The sequence below is a fragment of the Dermacentor andersoni genome, chromosome 3 (assembly GCF_023375885.2).
Source record: "Dermacentor andersoni chromosome 3, qqDerAnde1_hic_scaffold, whole genome shotgun sequence".
Taxonomy (NCBI): domain Eukaryota; kingdom Metazoa; phylum Arthropoda; class Arachnida; order Ixodida; family Ixodidae; genus Dermacentor; species Dermacentor andersoni.
In genome coordinates, this window is record NC_092816.1 from 143,771,551 (window position 1) to 143,797,608 (window position 26,058).

General features: G+C 44.8%; 1 protein-coding gene across 4 annotated transcripts in view; it reads left to right on the forward strand.

Moving 5' to 3' along the window:
* Window positions 1–4,352: 4,352 nt before the first annotated feature.
* LOC126525111 (techylectin-5A-like) overlaps window positions 4,353–26,058 on the forward strand; it is a 42,625-nt gene continuing 20,919 nt past the window's right edge. Inside the window, exon 1 of one of the 4 annotated variants that reach the window (XM_050173170.3) lies at window positions 4,353–4,472. Coding sequence is in view for 2 of the 4 variants with exons in the window: in XM_072287320.1 (XP_072143421.1) it covers window positions 25,499–25,510 (12 nt within the window). In the remaining 2 variants the exon portion in view is untranslated. Of the gene's footprint in view, window positions 4,473–6,037; window positions 6,113–25,403; window positions 25,511–26,058 lie in introns of those variants that run through there. The other 3 variants (XM_072287319.1, XM_072287320.1, XM_055067541.2) reach the window with 3 other exon arrangements.

The following is a 26,058-nucleotide window of genomic DNA, read 5'->3' on the forward strand; positions in this document are numbered from 1 at the left end:
CGGTTTTTCAGGCAGTACCAATTGTAGGAAATATTCGCTGGCCGACCCAACATGCGTGGTACCATTGGCCAAAAGAAACACATCAATTGACGTCACTCGCTGACCTGGCGTTCACAACGCTGACGTGACGATGGGCGCCAGCTGCGGAGAGCACGCCTGTTCGTTCCAAACAAACGCTCCGTGATGTCGCTGATTTTCCGAACGGTAGGATAGTTTCGCTAGTTACTATTTCATGATTGCGCAACAACAGTGCAGTTAAAACGACACAGGAACAAGGGCACATGCAAATGCTGGGCCACAAATGGCCTTTTTGTGTAGATAAATATTATTTGTTTGCTTCTATAGATATCCAAAATATAGTCCGTGCATGGTGACCAGAAAAAGCTTAATTAGAACTTGAATGTGAGGGGAAATACACATGATAGGATATTGGAACAAAAACTGGCAAATAATGTAAACACTACTAGTACACTTTTCATGCCACCATCGCAGAAAAACCAGACGCATTTTTTTCTGACATGCAACCAGGGAGCCCAAAAGTATGAATCTGAATATAATTACGTTGTACTCCAAGTTACTGACTCCCTGAACTGGTCACGGCATTTTGAATATATTTGTAATAGGTCGCAAACGTAACCCTGAATGCTACGACGAAAACGAAGTGATGCAACACTGGCAGTCAAACTGGTGGCCTACAAAACACCTGTGATTTCGCTGCTGGGAACGTATTCTGAGAAATTACTTATGGTGGCAGCGTCGCCTAGGCGCTCGCTGATGGGCTGGTTGAGCAAAATCTGATGCCATAGTGCTAAACCAGCCAATCAGGTCATCCGTTTTGCTCAACCAGCTAAGCAGCGCGCGCCAATGACGAAGGCGTGGCCATTGCAATGGTATCGGCCAAAGTGACCATTGCAGAATACATCCAGTGTGGCAGCCAGAATACATCCAGTGTGGCATCCAGAATACAGCCCAGTGCGGCAGTCATACACAGACAGAAATATCACGAAATATGAGAAGATCTGCAACAAGGCACCTGAATTAATTGTTACCGGCCCCGTAGAGAGCAGTCAGTATTACATCTTACAAGCTAGGTGGGAATTCAGTCTGTGCATCAGAGTATGGAGATGATAAGTTTAAAGTTATTTTTTTTTATTTATCCCTTGGCTATTTCGATGTGGAGATTTCAAGCAATGTAGCATTTCATACAACAGAGCCACGTATAAGACGTGCCATGCACACCACCCTTTTAAAGTACAGAGCACAGTGTTTTAAAAACATTCCTTTGCATGGTCGTGGATGAAGGGGGGCCGGACTCACCGCTTCAATCTCACGGCCAACGTTACGTGTGACGTTCTCTTGAAATAGTTGTGTGGCGGTAAGAACGGAGCAAGAGGACGTGGCAGGGGTGTTTGGGAGCCGTGAAAATTGTGGGATGACATGGCGGCTTTTAGCTACCTGGAAGCGGCGGCATTCTTTGACGAAGACGTCGACAGTAGATCCGTCGTTACAGACGAGCAAATTGAAGGTGTCGTCCGCGATTCCTTTTAGTATATGGACCAACTTATCAACCTCGGTCCTGTGCTCGTCGAACTTCCGGCAAAGCATGAGCATTTCTTGTATGCCGGAGACATACGTTTCGGTCGGCGGCTGGCAAGCTCTTTGCGCGCAGCCTGTTGGCGAGCTGACGGGACGTCAAATAGGTCGCAAAGCTGCTCTTTGAAAATGTCCCAGCTGGAGAACTCAATCTCATGGGTGCGAAGCCAGACACGTGGTGTCGTGTCCAGATAAAAGATCACATTGGCAAGCATGGTGGTAGGGTCCCAGTGGTTGCTTTGGCTAACACGCTCATACATGCTGAGCCAGTGGTCGACGTATGTCCCAGAATCACAGATACTAGCCACCGTAACGTACGTTGTGGTTGGCGACGCAAGTGTAGGTGGCGACGGGGTGGTTCCATCGGAAGCCATCGCTGAGAAGATGACCGTGCGGCTGCTTCGGAGCTCCGTGGCAAAGACGAGGAACGCTCCACCTCCACCATTACGTTATGCGACGGACGAGTCAGTAAGACAAGCAACTATTTGCAGGTTATATTTAAATAGTGGTTGCAACGCTGACCGGTTAGATTCACAGCGCGAGCCCAGTTCGTTCTTCCTCTTCTTTTCTCGGGTGATGGCGCCCACGCGCCTCATTCAAACAATCAAATACCAAACGCAAGTAGCACTATTGTACTTAAAAAAAGACCTTCAGAGAAAACGAAGCCTAAATTTACCTGCAACTTTGATGCATTTTGACGCACAACATATGCATGCGTATATCGAAACCGCTGCCATCATGAGAATTTTGTCCCACTAGGTATGACTTGCAAACCCATGGAATTGAATGTCTAAATTGCTCAATGTTTACTGGAGCCATCAGTGACAAAATATATAGGTGAATATTTTTATTAGTAGATATGCATTTTTCTTGTTTTTGTATCTAATGTACTACTTTTTCTGTAATGAACTTTAGGGAGTAGAAATATGCTGGCTGCTAGAAGCGATTCAAAGAACACCTCGTTGGTTACCAAGTGATAATTAGATATGTTGGCCCTTTGCAAGACGGCTCCCCGAACATAACAACTATTTATGCTTTTGTGATGGAGATCATGCTTATAAAATATGACAGATATCATCTCACCATGGCTATCGATGGTGACGCGATTAGCAATTGAGCAATGTAGCAGCGACACACCGTATTTCCTAAGTCGAATTTGTTTAAAAGGTGTGGTTGTCATTCTGACATTTCCGTTGCGTCGGTTTGATGTGACATAATCTGATATCCTCCAATTTTGCTCTGATACTCGCATTCCATAGTAACGCTTGAGTATGGCGGCATGACTAAAACTCTATGATGCCCACACTCCGATGCTTATAAAATGACAAAGAAGGAATCACGCGGATGGAACGACAAAGGCGGTATGACGCCAACGACATGATTGCAATGCGATGACTATTCTTAAATGATGACGTTCGCATTACGATGAAAACACGACGACGGCAGCATAAAAACGATTGGGTCTTGACTAGTTTTTGGCAACGATTGCGTGACGATGACATTATGCGGAACCAAGCAGATGACGAAATTGAAAACACGACGATGCTACGGCAAGGACGGCACGGCGACGGCGGTATGACAACGAGCACACGATAGTGACTGTCGGAACACAACGCCATGACGACGATGGTATGCCAACGGTGGCTTAATCTCGACTGAATGACGACTGCATGATTACGATAGAAGGATGAAGGAATGACATCAGTGGCACGACGAATGCATTCTGACGACAAGGACGACAATAGGATGACATTACTCGAGTGATGGCAACGGTAAAACGACGGCATGACGACAACGGCGTGACGACTGTGGTAGGATGACGAGCGTGTGGTGATGACGGCATGCCGAGAGCAAGATGACGAAGAAAGAACAACACAGATAAAGCGACAGTGATGCCATCACGACCATGGTCCGACATGTCTTTGCTGATGCCTATGAGGCAAGTGAGCAAAGTTCCTTTTGGGGGGATTTGGTGACATGAAGAGTAGTAGCTGCTGCAGTTTAGCGTTTATTGTTTTCAAATGGTTTGGAAATGTAGCATTGGTGTGGTCAGACTTGCTGGGCGCCATTACATCATCGCAGCTACAGCAGTCCGCTATCGCAGACGGCAAGTGTTCTTGAAGAGTCACAATATGTAAGTTACCATTAGCTTGAAAAATATCTCTTACTTAAAAAAAAGCTAGACGTGTCTGAACAAGAAATAATTATTCTTTTCCTCAGACTTAGTGACGTTTTGCGCGCAAACAAGAACATTGGGAAAAACGGTGCACCAAACCCGACATCGGTACGTTGTAAGTGAACTAGTTCTGCAGAATTCCACGTGGTCAGGACTGTATGCAATACATGTAGAACTGTGGCACTAGGCAATGGATACTTCGCTCTATTGTTTTTCCGGTAAACTCTAAAGCTGAAGGCTGTCTTTTCTTATACGTACCGCGCATTTTTCTTTTCGAGCCCACCTTCTATACACGTAGCAAGACGAGTTCTTTTTTTGCATAGAAGCAACGGTACTTTCAACCGCACTAAAATAACATTGAAAAAACTTCTGTAACGCTGCGTAAATTGAGAGATACAATCCTAGAGGTAGGAACAAGGTCACACTGTGAGACAAAGCTTCTCTACAAAAACATGAATTTAGTATGACTGTGCACGGCATGTACAGGCCTGAATAAAGACAAAAGACAGTGGCTTAGGGACAACCAGAGAGCGTGCTGCACTGATAGCTAGTGCAGGTGCTCGTTCATTGTCTCAAATCATTCTTTCTGTGTTGGATATATCCGAAGGTATAGAATAGAAGCACTCTTTAGGTCGACTTCAGAATAGTCTTTTGGCTTGGTCTATGCAAGTTCAATGGAAGAAAACTGAGCGATCTTCTTAACGTAAGAATAATTCCGTCTTATTTAGTCGTAGCCTTATGTGCATTCCGTCCGCTCGAGAAACTATTATGCTAATACAGCCTTGAAAACAGTGTATTTCGTTGCAGCAATAACCTGATAATTCTTGTTTCAGATAAGAGTGGTGTTAAATCAACGCTGCTAGGCGAGCGCACGGACTCGCACTTACAAGCAGCTGAATGCATGAATGTTTTCTTTAATGTGTTCGAACTCAAACTCATAAAGTTGAAACCAGCTCTGTTCATACCGATGTTCTAAAAGTGGCTTAATCGAACTTGGCTATTCTTCTTTAAGAGCCGATATTATTTCCATTTAAGCGCGAAATGCACCGTATATTTTATTGTACATGCTTTCTGGTCACAAGAGCACTGGCTTTGGACACCGTTTGATCCCCAACGTAACCGTTTTATTTTAATTATATTCAATTTTCCCCGTCGTCAGCTAACCTAATGGCGCTCAAACAAATTTATCACCGTGATAGGCCAGCAGTGGACTATGGACCATAGGGAAGGTATAGAATCGAACGAAATGAATTCTTACATTACACCCACTATAACTCACATATAAATGCAGCGACAATCAGCCGCTACAACGCTTGAAATGAAAGGAGGCGAACGTATTTTTGGCATGTGAACTTCGAAGACATATTCTTGTTGTCCAAATTCTGCTCAGAAAAATGTTCGAGGCTCCTTCCTATGTATAAAGTTAAGACTTATTGAATGGTCCACATTGCACAGCCATTTGCTTATTCCGAATTTCTAGTTGACATAAAATGTAGTATAGAATTTTGCCAGCAATTGACAGACGGAACAGTTTTCGATTTGTCAACATCTACCATGTTTAGTGCCGTCATGCTACCTCGTGCTATGCCGAGTAGCATCTTGAAACCATCGCTTTCTTCCCATTAAAGTCGTCGCTACATTGATGACGTTCGCTACCATCATAATGATGTGACCTTTCAATACTGTGCGTTTCTTCGCAACTTTCCCCGTTTAAATCATCTTTTTGCGTGTTCCAACAAGGACGTAAGCAAAGGCATACATTCGCAACTACTACTTTCGTGATTCCATTCCTTTTCGCCCATCGTCAGTGGTCGCGTTATCAAAAAAATCAGGTGACCGGGAACAGCGGATGATAAGAGTTGCATGGAACCGACCGAAAAGCATCGCTACAACATCGCAGCCTAGTTAACATAGGACGCAATGTCGTATTCGCTAAGCATATTGGAAGGTATGCTTTAAACGAAACATGAACAGTGTCCTGAACTTAATACCTTTGTAGCTATAAAAATGCCTGTAACTTTCGTTTCAATTTGCGAGAACTGCAAACAAAATGCCTCTTAAAGGGCACCTCCATAATATCTTGCACTTTTGTGGCCTTAATCTGTAATGCCCGTAGTTTCTTACGCGCAGTCAGAGGAACACTTTAGATGATTTACCTGTAGACGGCCCTGGTCGTAAAAAACGGGATTTTCGGTTTTTATGTAGTGCTGTGCATTACTTCTCCATATTGTGTCTTGTTGTTCCAGCAGTCTGTGACCATCTTTTCCATACGTGAAGTTCCCGGTGAAATGGTAACCAGGAAACAGTGAGACGAGTTGGTTGGGGGCGCCTACTTTTCTGCTTGTGAGCTTCCAATATCTATTGCAGATGTTAGACGTTCGTGACCCGGTGCTTCCCTACAAACCTAGATTGAGAACATTGCAACTACAGATAATGTAAGGGCAGCAATCCTTATAATATAAAAACATGCAGATACAGTAAATTTCAAGTTGTGAGTTCAGAATGTCGATAACGTTCGCACTTGTTGACCTGACTACAAAGATGTGGCACAGCTTTTGAACACGAGCTAGGTTCGCTCCACAGCTTTGTCAAAAGGAGCGGGATCGCTTACGCAGCAATTTATGTTACATCAATGGTTGACAGTACCAAAATGTGCAGCGCAATAAAAAGAAAATATACCCGCCGTGGTTGTTGAGTGGCTATGGTGTTAGGCTGCGGAGTACGAGGTCGCGGGATCGAATCCCGGCCACGGTGACTGCATTCCGATGGGGGCGAAATGCGAAAACACCCGTGGTACTTAGATTTAGGTGCACGTTAAAGAATCCCAGGTGGTCAAAATTTCTGGAGTCCTTCACTACGGCGTGCCTCATAATCAAAAAGTGGTTTTGACACGTGAAAACCTATAATTAAAAAAAGAAGAGAAAATATATGCATAAGTACACCGGAGGAACGCTAGATTATGCCAGGACCGCTCAGCTTCATAAACTAGAATTACGCTATATATACATATATAAATATATATATATATATATATATATATATATATATATATATATATATATATATATATATATATATATATATATATATATATATATATATATATATATATATCTATATATATATATATATATAGAGAGAGAGAGAGAGCAAGAAATAGCGAAAGGGTGCAGTTGTTCTTCGTAAGCAAAGCTGCACTCTCCCGTTCTATAGTAAATAAGCTTTATGCTATATATAACAGAGATCTCAGTGACCGAACCCCTGCATATCATAAGCAGCAGACTTTCCAGAAATACCCTTGTAATGAAAACATGTCATACATGCAGAAAGGTGGGCCTGTCATAATTTTCCCTTGTTTGCAGCGTTTCAATAGAAACGAAACGAATTACAGGGCACGAAAAACGATGAACTTCAGCGAAACATAATCGACTAGTATATAAGTGATCGATGGACATGTCAATAATGTTTGGCAAGATTTAAATCAGCATTAATTGCAAAAAGTAGGCAGGTTCCTTGGATGGGAAATGCAGGCGCGCTCAGAAGGACTAAACCCAGTTCACGGGTTCAACTAATCAATTAGAACTTTATACCGGTCACTTAGAATCGAGGGTGGCAAAGGTTTTGTACAACGAAAATGCATGAAGCATTTTTTTTTTTTTTCATAGCGCGGGGTGCCAGTGTAGAATGCACATTTGCGGCATCTACGTTGCTGGTTAACAGCTTTGTAGAAAAAGACACCACCATTCTCACGTATTCCATTAGGTAGGCAAAATGGCTTGCCTGCCATCAAAAACAAACCGAAACCTAAAGCACAATGCTGCCAAAACTGCCAAACTACTACCATCGATTTATCGTGCGAAGAACATCCTCAGTTTCTGTACGATTGTACTATTGCTTGGGTCAAGCCTATTTACTGAGTAACATTCACCTGCCAGCACTTTAACATTACATGATTTCTAAAAGGTCCTCTGAACCACCCTTCTTGGTTGGCGAGAAAACATAGTCCACGGGTAGCATACGCTCCTCTGGACATCTGAGCAAAGTTTTGCTGTCCTACGCGGTGCGTGGAGCTGGCAAGCGGATCGCGAAGTCACCTTCATCTCAGACGCTCTCTCTTCAACAGAAGCCCCTGACCTCACTCTCTTCTAGATGCACTATTCCTGCACTATTCCGTCGTTGAGCGCACTGTTTCGTCATTCTCTTGGATGGCTGCTATTGGTCGATAGCTGGCATAAAGCAGCGGTCGGCTGCATAACGCTGATACCACGGCCGCCGCGGGGTGCCGCCACGAGTCCACTGGTTAAGCGCACTGCGGCTCGCTGCGAAGAACCGCGTTCGGCTTATGTTTCGCTCGTCGTACGCACCAAAGGCGGAAGTTGCGGTAATCTGAAATAAAAATGGAACTGAGCGCCACGGTGACATTTAGAAGGGAGAGCGTTATGGGCACGCCCCACTGCACTATTGCCTTCGCAGTGAAAGGGATTGGAGGAGGAACAGGAGCACAGTGGAAGCCGTGTTTGCCAATACATCGGCGTTTGCTGAGTGCATTCAAGCACTTTTTGGGGCAAAGTATTTCCCAAATAGCATATTTTCACTTCAAATGCCTTTCTCCACTGCGATAAAAGGTGGTTCAGAGCCCCTTTAAGCTATCTTTCCAGGTTTATATTATAGAAAGTAAAATAATGGCATCCAATAAAGCCAAATTACCAAAATTTCCTCATTTCCTCTTCATCAATAGTTCACTCTCTCAGTAAATATAAGAATTACCTATTTATTCAAGCACGTCATTGTGTAAAACAAATAGTAACAAACCAACATAATCTAGTCTTTATTCGCTCATCTTAGGTAAAGGACGCCGCAATATCGAACTGGAAAATTCTTTATGCGGTGTAAATTAGAAAGTGCTAACAGTGAGTTGAAAAAATTAATTTGAGTTTAAGTTTTATTGCTTTTTCTTTTTATTATGTCTTTAATCCAAAAACAAATAGGGACCAGTAAATTTGTTGAACGATTACGTAGTCACAGAATTTCAAAACGCTTCCGGAAGATATAAGTTCCTTGTGGGTAGTTTTTGTGGAGTTTCTTGCTTGCGATTACGATGCGGTGAGACGTTCCTGGTAATTTGCTGTGGTAGACAAATACCCCATCATGTTACGAATATATATTCTTGTACGATTTTGTCGTTGGGCTGTCTGTTCGGGCTTACAATAGCAATATGTTGCGCTTTGTGTTATTCCGCAATGTCTTCCTTAATATCCCGATACTAAACGGAGACCCACTCCCACCCTTACAGAGGCAACACGACCCAAGCGCTCGCGCGCAGCGATACGCGACGCGCGAATGGATGCACTGGAGACTCGCTCAAGCAATCTCGAGGAAACTATCGTCGCGTCCATCACGCGTACCATCCAGCGCAGCTTGGACAGCGTTCCGCTCAGACTGTCCAAATTAGAAGCCGCCAACAGCACGATCGTACCACCGCATAGGGAAGCGGCGCAACACATGTAACAAATATAAACATGGCCCGACACCCATCGAAACAAAAACACACGATATCGCAGTGGAACTGCAGAAGCTACCAAAACGAACGAGCGCACTTACATCAATAACTTAAAACGGTCCCCGAACGCCCAGACGTCATTGTACTGCGAGAAACAAACGGTCCCGCCAAACTCGCGGAGTACCAGTCTATAACAGGCAAGGCGGACAAACCAAACGTCACTACGCTGGTCAAGCGAGCGCACACAGCTACCGAACACGACACCAAAATCAGAGACATTGAAAACGTCCTCGTAGAACTAATTAGACCGCGCAAGGCACGCAACAGCATCTGCGTACTCAACGTCTACAGCAGTCCCCGATGCCGCCAGCACCGCTTCCATGTGCTCTTCAAACGGACAATCGACATCGCCCAGAGGCAACAGCTGTTCATTGGGTGGGTGGGTGGGGGGGGGGGGGGGGACTTCTACTCGGTGCACACTGCGTTGGGTTACAAGTACGATCACCCCAAAGGCACGCATCTATGGGCAACGGCGCAATACGCCGGACTCGAGCTGGTCACTGACACGACGCCGGACCTTATTTTACATGCAACACACGCAAAGTCACTTGGACAAACACCATGCAAGACTTGGGAAGCGATCAGTACATTATTTCCATAGAAACAGAAGACGACCCGCAGGAACACAATGCGGGTCGTCAAATGAAGATCATCAACTGGAATCAGCTCCGCAAACATCGTGACAAGCAACAGGTGGAAGACAGCAAAGACATAGACAAATGGACCGACCAACTGCGGTGGGGTATCGAGCGCGTGACGCAAACGATCCCGTCAACAACTGGGCTCGAGACAATAGACTTCCGCTTGCTGCACATGTGGGAAGCCAAAACCCACCTGCAGCAACGATGGAAACAACAGACACAATAGGAGACTACGTAAATGGAGAGCGCAACTCAACAAAGAAATAGAAAAAAACACGCGCTTAACCTGCCACAACAACAATGGGAAGAGAATGTGCGCAGATGGACGGTCAACTCACCACGCGTTGCACGTGGCAAATACTGCGGTACCTGATTGATCCCACCAACACCAAGACCACACACATGCCAGGCATATACAAAATCATACACGCTTACGGGGGAACGGAGCAACAATTCCTACGGGCCGTGGAACGCCTTTACATATCCCAAACGCCACCGCAAATATATCCGCACTACTCGGGAGAAAGCAACGCCACCCTAGACGCGGAATTCTCCGTTGTGGAAATCAAGGCGGCCCTCGTGATACTCAACACCAAGTCGGCTCCTGGCCCCGATCGCATATCCAATAAGGCACTACGCAATCTCGATTACGGATCCATCAAGAAACTCACAAAATACCTTAACGAGTGTTGGGCGCACGGCAAGCTACCCCAGCAATGGAAACAAGCAAAGATGATACTTATACCGGAACCCGGAAGGAAGCTACAGCTGGAGAACCTGCCCCACATATCCCTCATGTGTAGCGTGGGCAAGTTGATGGAGCACGCGTTTCTCAATAGACTCACGGATTACCTCGAGGACAAGGAATTATTTCCACACACCATGAGTGGGTTCAGAAGACATCTCTCCACGCAAGACGCCCTTCTGCAACTAAGACATCAAATTATAGACAATCCGGGGCGCTCGACGAGAGCCATCCTCGGGCTGGACCTGAAGAAGGCCTTCGGTAATGTTCGCCACGATGTCATATTGCGACAAATAGGCAAGCTATATCTCGGACTGCGAACGTACAACTACGTCCGAGACTTCCTCACGGGAAGAACCACTCGCATGCGAGTGGGACAACTAGAGTCAGATCAAATCAACATCGGGAGCTCGGGCACCCCGCAGGGCTCGGTGATCTCGCCGATGCTCTTCAATCTCGTCCTGCAGGGGTTACCCGACCAATCGCTTACAACTGAAGGACTGAATCACACGCTATACGGGGATGATATTACGATCTGGACGACAGCGCGCAGTGACAGAGCGATCGAGCAACGTTTACAGCACGCCATCCAATGTGTGAATCTCGTGGGCACGGGACTTGCCTGCTCGGCCGAGAAATCCGAACTGCTGCTATATAGACCGGTCAGAAATGGGCGCCCTCTTAAAGGCTACAACCCCCCGGAAAAGGAAGATATCGAATTAATGGCATCAAACGGCCTACACATACCGATGGTAGATAAAATCCGGGTATTAGGAATGGTGATCAAACACGAGGGAGGCAATGGCGAAGCACTTCGCAAGATAACGGCAAAGGCCACCATCGCGATGCAGCTAATTCCACGCATCACCAACAAACACGCGGGCATGCACGAAGGCAGCGTTATACGACTCATACAAGCCTTCGTCATTTCTCAAATAAAGTACACGGCAACGTTTCACAACTGCACGGTAGCGCAAAGAAACAAGCTCAACGCCCTCATACGCAAGGCGTACAAATGTGCGTTGGGACTTGCGCCCGGAGTCAGCACCACCAAGCTTTTAGAACTAGGCCTACACAATACGCTCGAGGAACTCGTGGAGGCCCAACAAGTGTCCCAACTCAAGCGCCTATCCAAGACCTGCCGGGGCAGACACATGCTCGAAAAGCTCGGCATCACGTACCACACGCAGCACGGCATCAAAGTAGAAATTCCTAGAACCATAGGCGAACAATTAAACCTACTCCCATTGCCTCGCAACATGCACCCCCAAAATCCCACGGGGAGATGTAAAGCCAGGGCACAACACATGAACCAAAGTTATTCCAACAACAAGGAGGCGGTCTTCACCAGCGCAGCCCGTTATCGAGACAGGAATACTTTCGTGGCGGCAGTTACTAGCCACCGAGGCAACCACCTCACGAGCGACACCGTGAACAAGGCACATGCCGAAGCGGCAGAGGAAGCGGCCATAGCACTGGCCCTCACACAAACTAAAGCGACATACGTGATCTGCGATTCGCAAACGGCAATTCGCTATTTTGCAAATGGGCGCATCTCGCAAGAGGCGTATTACATACTCCAGCGACATCCCATACACCAGGGAGAGGTCGACTTCGATAACCGAAGGCACTTGCTATGGAACCCGGCACACACTGGATTGAGCACCCCCAACGAAGCGGCTCACCACTTTGCTCGAGGCCTCACTCACCGAGCATAATCGGTGGAAGAGCCCGCGCGGAGTACTGCAAACGTCTGGGCGTGGGAGGATCGTTTGACCAGGTTCCGCGACATCACGACGCACTACCAGTTACAAAGACGCGGATACCCATTTCCTCACGCTAGGTTAGACAGGATGCAAGCAGTACACTCCAGACAATTACAAACAGATTCTTACAAAAACCCCAGACTCATGCACGCCATATATCCAGGCATGTACACTACAAAAATATGCACATCGTGTGGCGAGGTTGCCGCACTTAATCACATGTTATGGGAATGTCAGCACTCAACAAAGAAGTCGGGCAATGCCAACCCCTCTGTCTCTTCTACCGTCAGCCTCCGCTCGCGCTGGAAGACCGCACTGCTCAGATCGAACATGACTGCGCAAATCTTGGCCGTCCATCGAGCCAAAGTCCGCGTTGTCAGCTACAAACATTACGCGCCTGTGTGCTGTTAGCGTGATGCCTCTTTGAAATCCACTTGCAGCTAAAGTTGGCGTTCACAACATTTATTATCACAATTGGATCGGCGTTTTGCTTTCTTTATTATACTGCCGCAAACGTCATGCTATGACAACTATGAAGGCTGTCTTGGTATTGCCGAGAGCGACTACATAGATCATATCATGTGGTCAACAAATGCGGAGGTATACACTATGTGTATGCTAAAGTCTACAAATAGGCTCTACAGCAATCTCAGCAGTATACAACTTCAGTGGCTTATATCAAACGCAGCTCCTTATTATCATCCGGTACCTCCGCTTGGTTGCAGCGTACAGCCCAGATTAACGATTTTTGTCTATTGCCAATCTATAGACGGCATGTAAACCTGAAGAAATAAGAATTTTACAGTATCGGCTGTTTTCTACTTCATCTCACGCCTTACCACAATCGGTATATGGCCTGTTCGGACAAGTTAACATGACCGTTGGTGATGTCCCATCCTATGGCCTTCAACGGCGTTGATATAGGAAACCGCGTAAAATAATTCGAATTGCAAAGAAGTAGACGGGGTGTTTCACAATTTGAGCTAGATTCAACATATGCAAATGGTACGTAGCTGGAGAGAACCAAGGTAATGTTGTTTGTCATCGCTTGAAGATGCTCAGATTATTTTTTGCATTCCGCTGATTAGATAATTAGTGTTAATTTATTTCTCAATTATCTGATTTGGATGAAAACTGTCAATAATAAAATTGTACAGCAACAGTAGAAACTCCCGTTACAGCATTCTGTTGCTCAACACATGCTCCATAGAAGTGTTTTTGCGAGCGTGAAGAAGCCCGCATTTACACGCAATGTGACTCGAGCGGCCGGTCGCGCAGCAGTATATACACACATATATATATAAATATATATGCATATATACATATATCATCATTATCAACCAGGTTACGCCCACTGCAGGGCAAAGTACTCTCCCCGCAAACATCTTAATCTCATCCGCCCACCTAACTTTCTGCAGCCCCCTGCTACGCTTCCCTTCCCTTGGAATCCAGTCCGTAACCCTTAATGACCATCGGTAATCTTCCCGCCTCATTACATGTCCTGTCCATGCCCATTTCTTTTTCTTGATTTCAACTAAGATGGCATTAATTCGCGTTTGTTCCCTCACCCAATCTGCTCTTTTCTTATCCCTTAACGTTACACCCATCATTCTTCTTTCCATAGCTCGTTGCGTCGTCCTCAATTTATGCAGAACCCTTTTCGTAAGCCTCCAGGTTTCTGCCCCGTAGGGGAGTACTTGTAAGACATAGTTATGACACACTTTTCTCTTGAGGGATAAAGGCAACATGCTGTTCATGATCTGAGAATTCCTGCCAAACGCACCACAACCCATTCTCATTCTTCGGATTATTTCAGTCTCATGATCCGGTTCCGCGGTCACTACCTCTCCTAAATAGATGTATTCCCTTACCAGTTCGAGTGCCTCGCTACCTATCGTAAACTGCTGTTCTCTTCCGAGTCTGTTAAACATTATTCTACTTTTCTGCAGATTATTTTTGAGACCCACCCTTCTGCTTTGCCTCTCCAGGTCAGTGAGCATGCATTGCAATTGGTCCCCTGAGTTACTAAGCAAGGCAATATCATCAGCGAATCGCAAGTTACTAAGGCATTCTTCATTAACTCTTATCCCCAATTCTTCCCAATCCAGGTCTCTGAATACATCCTGTAAGCACGCTGTGAATAGCATTGGAGAGATTGCATCTCCCTCCCTGACGCCTTTCTTTATTGGGATTTTGTTGGTTGCTTTATGGTGGACTACGGTGGCTGTGGAGCCGCTATCGATCTCTTTCAGTATTTTTACATACGCTTCGTCTACACCCTGATTCCGTAATGCCTCCATGACTGCTGAGGTTTCGACTGAATCAAACGCTTTCTCGTAATCAATGAAAGCTATATATAAGGGTTGGTTATATTCCGCACATTTCTCCATCACCTGATTGATGGTGTGAATATGGTCTATTGTTGAGTAGCCTTTACGGTATCCTGCCTGGTCTTTTGGGTGACAGAAGTCTAAGGTGTTCCTGATTCTATTTGCGATTACCTTAGTAAATACTTTGTAGGCAACGGACAGTAAGCTGATCGGTCTATAATGTTTCAAGTATATACATATATGCGTATATACATATATACATATATATCAAGGGGAGTCTGCCTGATGTGGCCTAGATCTTTTTAGCTAAAACGGCAAGGCGACACCAAGCGCTCCGTCCTCACAACCACACGACAACGAGGAAGCACTGCTTGCTGTCATTTGGATACTGCCAGATCTCAAGTGGCGAAAAGAAATGGTGGTAACCACGTCAGACAAAGAGCCGTCAGAGAAAATAAGAAGAATACGAACGATGCCGTGAAGACCAGAACCAGGGTATACCTATATACCTTTATACCTGTATACCTGTATTGTGTAGAAACCGAAGATGATACTAAGACTCCACTAACGAGCTACGGGCACACGCTTCTGCGCTTACAATATTAAGCTGACCGCCAACTTTACGTATTTTTGCACATGATTTCATTTGTTTATTTTTTTCATTTCTTTTGTTGAAGCCTTAAAGGACTACATAGGCCGGGGGCAAGGAATGTATGAGGAACTCTTCATCACGCAAAACCTGACAGAACATACTATCCATAAGAATAGGATTTTCAGACTGACTCCATGCAATTAACTGAATTTTATTAGCCCGACGTTTCGGGGCTCATTCGGCTCCTTTTTCAGGGGGTTGTTCTTTAGGGGGGGGGGGGGGGTGAGAAGCATTTAAAGGGTGTTTTGTAAAGAAAGAAGGGGAAGTTGGGGAGGCACTTCACAGACGGGAAAGGGGGGGAACAAAAGGTTGAGACGGCTGCCATGGTGCTGGGCGCCTGGGTTGACCGGTGCTGGGGGAGATGGGCCCGCGAGAGTGGTGCCTTGGGAGGCGGGCGGTGGGGTGGAGGTTACGGGGCAGTGCCGACGTTTTGGTCTTGGTGAACTCGAGCGGGAATCTACCTGTCTATGCGTCCTTTTCTTCTTTTCGTCATGTCGCCAAGGCCATGGATATACACCGAGGATAGGTAGGCCTACAAGCGGTTTATATTTCCCCCTTAATCTGAATGTGCCGTTACTCCAGTAGTAGTCTTTGTCGCGAGTTCGTTTCTGTTTAAAGGATTTGAGTTTCCTGGAAAGTAATGTTGGGGCCGGCGTCTTCAGAGTGTTCGGTAACGGGGCTACGTATACCGCTGAATGTTCTGACCTCGTTCTCGTGTTGTCTGATCCTTTCTTTTAGATTTTTGCTTTCCCCGATGTGTGAAGCCGGAGTGTCGGCACAGCTGTTTTCCTTGAGCTTGGAATCTGAGCTTTAGCTTGAGCATGGAATCACCAGGGTTATAGATGGCTTTCTAGATGACGCGGTCGTCAACAAAAAGTCAAAGTCTGGTTTTTGTGTTAGATGGCAGGTCATCGATATAGATTAAAAATAACAGGGGGATAAGCCTGTTCCCTGGGGGACACCGGATGTAAAATCAGAAAGGTGTGAGTCATGAGCGTTAGCGGATGTGTATTGTACGCGTACTTTTAAGAAATGTTCGATACAAGTAGTCAGCGATGGGGGGATTCCGAGAGTAGATAATCTGGCAAGTAGGTGATGGAGGGGGCATGGTCGAAGGCCTTCGAAAAGTCTAAGAAAATGGCGTCTATTTGTTAGTGATCATCCGTGTGTTGCAAGATTTTATCGGTTAATTCAGAGAGATGAGCTTCGCAAACATAATCGTTTTCTAAAACCGTGCTGCAATGAATAGAAGAGGTTAACGGATTCAAGGAAGTTCATTAGACTGGTTACTATGATATGTTCCAACAGTTTAGACGGGATACTGGTTACAGAAATTGGACGATAGTTATATGCTTTTGTTCGATCACTAGACTTATGGACGGGAAGGACTTGAGCGTTTTGCCAATCGTGGGCAACATCACCAGTATTGATTGATTGTTGGAAAAGTAAGCCAAGCATTGTACTTGACAGGAAAATGGTGTTTTATATAATTGATATTTAGATACATACTGCGATGTTCTACAAGATCTTAGCAGGGTGGCAACATACAAGTACATTCACACATATAGTTGAAGCAATCATGCCGATGCTTGAATTCAACATGGCAGAACGACATATTGCACGAAAACGGAGCAAATAATGTAGGGATACGAGTTAAAGGACACAATAGACGTAAATGATTGCTGTGGAACTGGCGTCCATCTTGTCTACCTTTATTCTAACTTCATTCTCCTCTTCTCCTGTACCCAGGTTCCTGTGCTTCTTCATCTTCTATTTGAAGGCTCATACCGCTTCACCCTTCCCGGGTTCTTTCGCTAACCCCTCCTAGGGTAATACTTGAAAACGTTTCCAATCGAAGCACATTCAACTGAGCCGCGTTCACCAATGTACCATAGAGTCTTCAATATTCCTTTCTGAGTGGCTCTTTTTGTCACAGAGTAAGGATCATAAAATTTGCCCCTGGATTCTCTAACGCATTTCCTAACTAGAACAAGGTCGGTGACTTGAATGTCAGGGATATTTGAGAAATACCTGTTGTCAAAATTTCTTTTTCATTCGTTTACGGCGCGTCTTCTTCTGCGATTTTTTTTTCTTCTCCTCGACGCTTTTGAGATTTTCTAGCAGCCGCAGGTCACGATCCACTGGAAGAATAGGGGTTTCTCCTGAAGAAGCGAACTGTGGGTTGCATCCCAATCCACTGGTTTAGGAGTGATTGGGATGTCTGCAGCTACTTCTAAAGAGCATTTCCATCTGCCAGGGAAACTATCGTACATCCTGATGTATTGTTTCACATCTGGAATAGCACGCTCTGCAAGCCCATTTGCCGCGGGATGGTATGGCGCACAGAATTTGATTGATATATTGAGGTATTACCCCATCTTACTGGTCTTTCACTCTTGAACGCTGTCCCGTTGTCACATACGATATTCCTGGTTGTCCTAAACATATCCCGTTCGAGGAGGGCGTTGGCACTATTCGCATCTTCTTTCCCTGCCTGTGCCACGACCATCCTGGTTCATTCATCTATGGCCAGAAGAACAGCTTGCGTATTGCGCACTTTTCCTTAGTTTGTTATTTAGCTCGGCGAAATCCAGGTTTATAACTTCAAAAGGCACGTTCTAGTGGCAAGGTATTATCATGGCGTCCGTAGGCTGCTTATATTTCCCTTTGCTGACTTAACAAATATGGCATGAACGAAGGTATTAATTGACGTCTTGTTTCACGTGAGGCAGCGTAAATCTTTTGACTAGCTTGTTGTATGCGCGCCAAAATCCGTCGTGTCCTCCAGATTCTGGGCTATCGCGGTACAAATAAAGCACCCTGGAAACCAGCGTTGGCGTGTCTTGATAGCGACCTTCCATAAAATTCAATTGTTCAGTGCCTTCCCCCAATTTTACTTCATTGATTTCTTCCGATTGTTCCTTGTTGGCCCCTATCATCAGTCTACAGAATGCATCTGCATCAGTCAAAAGGGGTCCAGGTCTGTGGAAGATAGTGAAATTGAACTGCCGCAAGTAGTTCACCCATCTGGCGATACGTCCCTTAGGATGGGTCATATTCAAGAGATGAGTGAGGGCCTGGTGGTCGGTGAACAAAGTAAACTCCGCACCTTCTAGGTACGTGCGGAAGTACTGAATTGCTTTAAGGACTGCAAGAGCTTCCTTTTCAATCGTGGTGTAGTTGACTTCAGAGTGCTTGATAGTGTAGCTGTAGTAACCTACTACGTGTCGCTTTTCTCGGCCGGATGCTTCTGGACATTTCTATTACAAGATCGCACCTGTTCCATAGTGTGAGGCGCCGGTATTCAGCTCAAAGGGTAAAGTGAAATCTGGTATGCGTAGAATAGGGTCATCAGAGATTCTGTGCACAAGATCACGGTAGACTCCCACATTCATCTTCCCACTCATCCAACTTTTTCTGCGCGTGAGGCACCTTGTTTTTTATGTCGTTTATGAAAGGTCTGAAATTCCAAGAAACATCACTTTTCTTTGAAATATTGTACTTTTCCTAATATCAACCTTGAGGTGCGCGAAGCTCAAGGTATTTAATACCTGAGACAGGTGTTCCTGATGCTCAGCCTCTGTTTTGGAGTAGACGATAATATCGTCTATACACGTTACAAAACACACCTAGGAAAGGCTTCAGGACTTCGTTCATAATCATCTGGAACCAAGCTGGCGAGTTTTTTCAGCCGAAAAGAAGCCGGTTATACTCGTACAGATCAAAGGGCGTGATAAACGCAGTGTACATTTTTGTTTCTTCGGTTAGCGGGATCTGCAACAAACCTTTGCACAAGACATTACGTGCAAAATTTCAGCAACCACCTGTCTCATCTATAATCGTGTCTATCTTCGGCATGGTAAATGGTATAAGTTCTGTCTGGCGATTGAGAGCCCTGTAATATGTGCACAGTCTGAAAGTTCCATCTTCCTTCGGCGCAATTGTTAAGGGGGAGCACCGAAGGTCGGATTATATCGGTGTCTAGCATCTCCTGCAAACCATTTTTCAACCATATCTTGCGCTCTCTTGACGTGTTATAAGGTAATTTTCGAATGGTGGTCTTGTCAGTTAGTTCGAAAGGCCTCTTGTGTGGCTTCATCGCTTGTGGATAGCTTCCTGTCTACACCAGTTCAGGGTAGGTCATTGCAATATCCTCCGCGCACTTGACAACTAGTAGGTTATCTTTCCTACCCTGTTGTGTCTCTTCCCTTGATAGTCCTTCCACTAAAACCGCATCGTCCCAGCATAGGTTGATTTTTAGTTTCTTTATGTCTGATCTGCATAGCTGAAAGTCGTGCGTCATACCCTCTATCACCAGTAATTCATTCTCTATTTCATGACCTTGGAACTCGATGGTTACTGAGGCCCACTGAGTATGCCTTGCCGGGTTTTCCATCTTAACCTTGCACCCGTAGTACTCTTCCACTATGCAGGTGACTTGCATCTACAAGCTGGCCATTTATTAGAGACACAGAAGCACCGCTGTCAACCAAAGCCATTATATGTCTGTTTCCCACTTTGACAGGAATCTGAAGTAGGCTAGAGCAAGCTAAATAAACAGTCTCAGCTGTGGTAATCGGGTCGGACTGATCACCCTTGTTTATTAGTTTTTTGTCGTCTGAAACTCTTGAGCGTCCGAAAGTAGGGGGACAGGGTCGTTGTCGACGTTATTCACCCGACCTCTGGGAGCGCGCCAACCCAATTTCTCTGTGCTGCCTGCAAGATGGCTCAGTTTACGCTGATTACGGCTTGACCAATCCACGCCGTCCCGTCTGAAGCGACTGCTTGAGTTCGCGGTTATAGTTTCTTCTGAAGTAGATGGTATGTCCTGAAGACACTCCAGGAGCCAGTCCATAGTTTTAGGTGATCGTACTTGCACTTGCTTCAGGACTTCCACGTGCAGTCCGTGCATTATTAATGCAACTACGGCAGAAGAAGGAAGCATGGGCCTGGCCTGCTTTAAAAGTAGGCGTTTTCCAAAGAAATACACGACGAGGAAGCCCTGCTAGAATTTGAAATTAAGCGCTGCGTCCCATCTTGGCACTTGGTTGCTTCGGAATATCGTCAAGAATGCTCTGTTCCACTGGTTCCAAGAGTTGCCAGGTTCTTCAATAATGTGCAGATCGCACCATTTCCGCGGAACACCTCTTAAGTAACTACGCATGTTAGTAATCTTGTGAGTGCCAGTTGTTCTTCCCAGTGGTATATTCACAGAATTCAAGCCAACTTTCTGGGCTTGAAGACATGCGGTAAAACGCATCGGGTTCTACAAATTTAGTCACCGGCTTCTCAGCGTTTATAGAGCTTATAAGCGATGTCACCAGTTGGTTTTGTTGCGCACGCAATGTGTTCTTGCTATAGCTGAAGAGCTTTCAAAACGAGGCACACCTCCTCCGTCGAAGACCATGATCCATATTTCTTTCGACTCATCGATTGAAGAACTAATTCGTCGAAGATCGCCAGATGCAAGTTCACTTTCACAGCACCCTTCCGACGTAGTTCAGCAGTGTCCATGGAAGCCTCGTCTAAAACCAGGTTCACGAGTTCTGCCGAGTTCAGTTCGCGAGGTAGTTTCACCGCTGGTCCATCTTGAGCTTGGTATTTCGAAAAGATGATCTGCTCTGCGGAGGTTTCCTCAAGGAAAAAATGTCCCCCACATGTTGGAGTGGGTTTCTCGGCTGCGCCAAAATAATGTAGCGTTCCTAGTTAAAGGACGCAATAGACGTAAAACATTGCTGTGGAACTGGCGTCCATCTTCTCTACCTTTATTCTAACTTCATTCTCCTCTTCTCCTGTACCCAGGTTCCAGTGCTTCTTCATATTTATATTCGAAGGCTCGTACCGCTTCAAATCTATGTGCTGTTGAGCCTTGAATGCAGGTGCGCCTGAAAACGAGTTAAAGAATTTAGTGTAACCACTTCATTAGGAAGTTTATTCTAATCAGCTATTGTTCTGGTAAAATAAGAGTATTTGAAGCAGTTGTTATGTGGTGTTAACGGGGTTACTGCTAAGGAGTGTTTATGACGAATAGCATAACCAGTTGAAGGTGTTAAGATGTGCAAGGTATGTATATATTAGTGGCCGTTTATTAGCTGAAAAAAGAATTTTAATCGGGAAACACGATTTTGTTCTGTAGTCGAAGAGAAGCAACTAATTTTAAGGAGATCTGTTATAGAAGTTCGACCGTAGGAATTGTACATAAATCGGACAGCTTTCTCTTGAATTCTTTCAAATTTTTCACAATTTTTTGGGGGGTAGAGGTCCCAAATGATTATTCCATATTCTAAAGTAGGACAAACTATTGTGTTATATTCCCGGAGGCGGACAGCTGGTGTAGAGAATTTTAGCGACCGTTTGAGGGTGAACAATTTCCGAAGACAATTAGTCATTACAGTGTCAGTATGTTTTGACCCGGAAAGATTGTGAGATATGGGTGTGCCAAGTTATTCACAGTGTGATACTTAGGAGATATAAGTGTCCTGGGTAAAATAGTGGAAGAGAAGGTGCTTTTTCCTTAGGGTTATTCTCATCAAGACGGTTTTTTCATAGTTGATGGCACCATGCCACTATTGATGGCACCATGCCACTATTGTGTCAACGTCAATATTTAGCCTGATTTATCTTGGGGTGAGTCGATTTCGTCATATAGTATACAGTCATTCGGGTAAAGTTTAATTTTGACAGATAGATTATTGCGAATGTCATTTATATAAAGCAAGAATAAAAGGGGACCCAGCACGGATCCCTGGGTAACGCCAGAAGCAACCGGTAAGGTGTTGGAGAATGTCTAGTTTATCCTGACGAATTGGAAACGGTTGGTTAGGTATGCTTGTATCTATTATAATAGCTTATCGTTTATAAGTATAAAACTTAATTTGTAAATTAATTTGCTGCGGGCTACTTTGTCGAATCCTTTACTGAAATCCATGAATATAGTATCGTAATAACATACTTTTATCGCGGTGGTTTAGCAATTCACTTTTAGTTTTCTTTACGTACCTTTTGTGTGAAAAGCGAGCGCTTAGCCCAGCAGGCACAGATTCTCCTTGAATTCCAGGTACTACTGCACGCAAACTACTTTATGATCTCGCAGAATACGACATATTGCATGTGATGACGGCGAGCTAAGCGGCCGAGACTGGCTGTATTTGAACTGCTTTTGGGTGACAAGACCAACCCTATAACAAGGGTGTCCGAGCATATTGGGCAACAAAAACTGAAGGTGACTCGGAGAGGGTGCAGCAGAGCTAACTGTCCGGTGAGGAATTGCAGTTTGTTGCATCGCGTTGGGTAATATTTCTGTTAATTTCGCGATCGCAGATTCAGCGTTGAGATGTTCTTAATTGCGGCATGTATGAACAACAGTTGCAACACGGACACACTTCCACGATTCACTCAAGCAAATCGACAGCGTATAGCGCAATTGTATCGTCGCTGAATTCGAAAGAAGAACACGTCGTCTCGGTGGCACGTCGAAATGCACGGTGTGGAATGCATTTTACTTTCTGTGAAATATGGCATCGACGTTGTTAAACTCGTTGTGGTAGCTGTTTCAGCACTGATGGGTACGCCAATGTCACTAGGAGTGGCGTGCCGCAACCTATAAAGCAGGAGCGTTGACACGACACAAGCGTTCTTTTAGGTGCTTCACGTGCCTATGCACGACGCTTACCAATGTAAAATATGAGGAAACGACACATACGTCAAATGCACTTCCGAAAAAAAATATTTAATCGCGATTTAGCGGTAACTGCGAAAGAAATGCGCTAGCATTACGTTACTATTCTTTGATGTATCAGATCAGACACATCGCGTTAACCGCAATCCAAAATGCTTTTCAGGAACTCAGTCGACACGTGTCTTGCCTCAGAGTAAAGAGCAACCTACGGTGGTCTCAAGCAACCCTGCGTCAGTCACACTATATATTTCTATATGCAACTACATATACAATACACACACGCGTGATCTCCTAAACCCTCCCAACCCCTCGCTACCTCTACCACGTGACAGCCTTCCTACACTTCAAACATACACACTTTTTTGCACTTTGAGACACTTATTGCTATCGTATTAACATCAAATCTACCGGATCCATCGAACGCACTTATGAAAAAGTTTAATTGTGCAGCCTTTAGCTACAACCAATCAAGAAAGCCGAAAATTTTCAAATTGTGTCCCCAATTACACCAGGCATATACAGCGTGACTCAGGTATCTTAGTCACAGCGTTATAAAAAAGCGGATAATTATAGGCGAATAAAATTACGTGGTTGTTGTTCAGAGTCTAGTTTAAGATCGCTAGCAATATTTTAGTCGCTTACATCAAAAAAGTTAGATAACATAATTAGCTAATTGATTGTGTGTAGATTTATTTGTACATACGTAAATAAGAGAGTTGTGGATAATTGCATGAAACCTGATAATGAGATATTTTTGGCTTAGTGGAGATCTAATACGCGAAAAGCGAAAGCAAGCGAAATACGTTATATAGGAAGTAAATGCGTACCCTCGCGCACAGCACCATAGCGCCCTTAAAAAGTGGCTCTGGGAAAGTCAATGTTTTATTCTTTTGCTGAGTCATGTGGCAACGATAAGAGCAGGCGTGTTCTTTGTACAATGCGAAAATTATTGCGCATAATTATCAAGAAAAAATTCTGCTGCAATCACGATACTCCCTAATGCTAAATTTGAGCGCAGCTGTATACGTGTTTTCATTTCACGGTATATTGAGGCAAAGAGTTTGAGGGAGACATGTAGCAGAGGTCAAGTGCGTTGGCTTTTATACATGACTCATCAAAGGTTCCAGTATAATCGCAGGTGCCTCTTGGCTTCCAAAAAGTACTCCGCAATTCGAGCCGCGCATGTAAAAAAATTACAAAACAGTCGCAAACAAAGACAATCGAAACAAGCGCGAACGAGAGCGAACCAACCAAACCAAACAAACGCGAGCAAGAGCTGACGCGAGCAGACATATATTATTTGGGAGCTCAAAGAGAAATATAAAAGAAAGGTGCTCGAGCAGACAATAGGAAACGACTGGTCGGGCGTGTCGGCATGAAACCAGTTTCCCGCGGGCCTCTGACTGAAGGAACCGCTCTCATTGGTCTCCGCCGTTCGCGGCTCGCGCCTTTCATCTTCCGCTCTGCGTTCGCTCTTTCATCTTTCACCATTGAGCTCGTTCACTCAGTTAAGCCACCGACGCTGCAGACGCTCACCGCAAGAACGAGGCATTAAAGGAGAACTGCAACAAAATTTTCGGCGGCGTAAAAAGCCTAGATTAAGATAATTTAGACATGCAATAGCCACTGCGCCAAATATTACGCTTAAAATAGAGGCCCATCTATCACAAAGAGCTCGAGAATTGATGTTTTTCATACCGAAACTGAAAAGAAAGGTGACGTGCAGTGAAGAATGTGGAGAACCAGAGCACGCGCTGTCTGCTGTCCTTGATTGTATTCCCAGGGGTAGCACACTCTCAGGTTCAACAAATGGCCCCAGAGGGCGAAAAAGTCAACCGCGCGCAGCTGCTAATAAAACCTGCATAGTAGAAACACTTAGGAATGCCTTTGTTAGTTCCAATATGTGCCGCTAGAGGTGTCGTTATAAGCGCAATGTTATCTTACAACCTTTCTCCTACAATTATCGAAAAAATTTTATTACAATAAAGAAAGCCAAGTTATCATTTCTAATTTGATATTGTATTATTTATTAGTAAGTTTATGGGTTTTATTTTTCATTATAAACGTAAGTAGCATTTAACGTCATTGATCTTCCACGTGACCTCTGGCCTGGATTTAAAATTTTTACCGGCATTATCGAGTGCACGGCGAGACAGATTCATTCGTTCGTACACTTAGACTGGTTTCTTCTGTTGCTAAAATTAGTTTACTGCGCTTCGATGTCTCGCGTTTGTTTAACTTGTGGTGAAGTGGCGTGTTTACAAGCGGACATGTAAGCCCGAAGGCTAGGCTTCGGCCGTGAGCCTTACGGAACACGTCTGCATCGGAACGGGAGCTGGATTTTCCTGTGGCTGGCAATGAAGATGACGGTGAGTCGTTTAACACCTCTGCTTGAATTGTTATAAAATATTCGTCTCACTAACTAACAAGCGGATACAAGCTAATGAACTAGATTCTGCATTACATATGGGCAGTCGGGACCCTGGGTTGCTGTGTCTTAAATGAACCTTTAGTTGCAAGGCCGTCGTTATACATAGTATCACGAAAGAAAGAGCGAGCGATAGCGGAACGCGCGTCACATTTTTCATCCTATTGTAACCGTGGCCATAGGTGGCTGAGTAGCCTTGTCAATATATATATATATATATATATATAACTCTTTGTCGAGTCCGCCAGCCACTTCTTTCGTCCACAAAACCAAATAACCCTTTGGTAAACTGAAGTGAAAGTGCCGAATTGAATTTATTAAACAGCTGCAAGCATTATAATTCACCATATTTCCTACTTGTTGGTGCCAAATGTTCTTGCTCTTCAGTTTGGTTTACAGTAGGGCATTTATTTTTGCAGCAGTGCAACGGTGCATCACGTTGGTGCAGAAAAATAATGCATCAGTTCTAGTAGCTTTATGACTTTCATG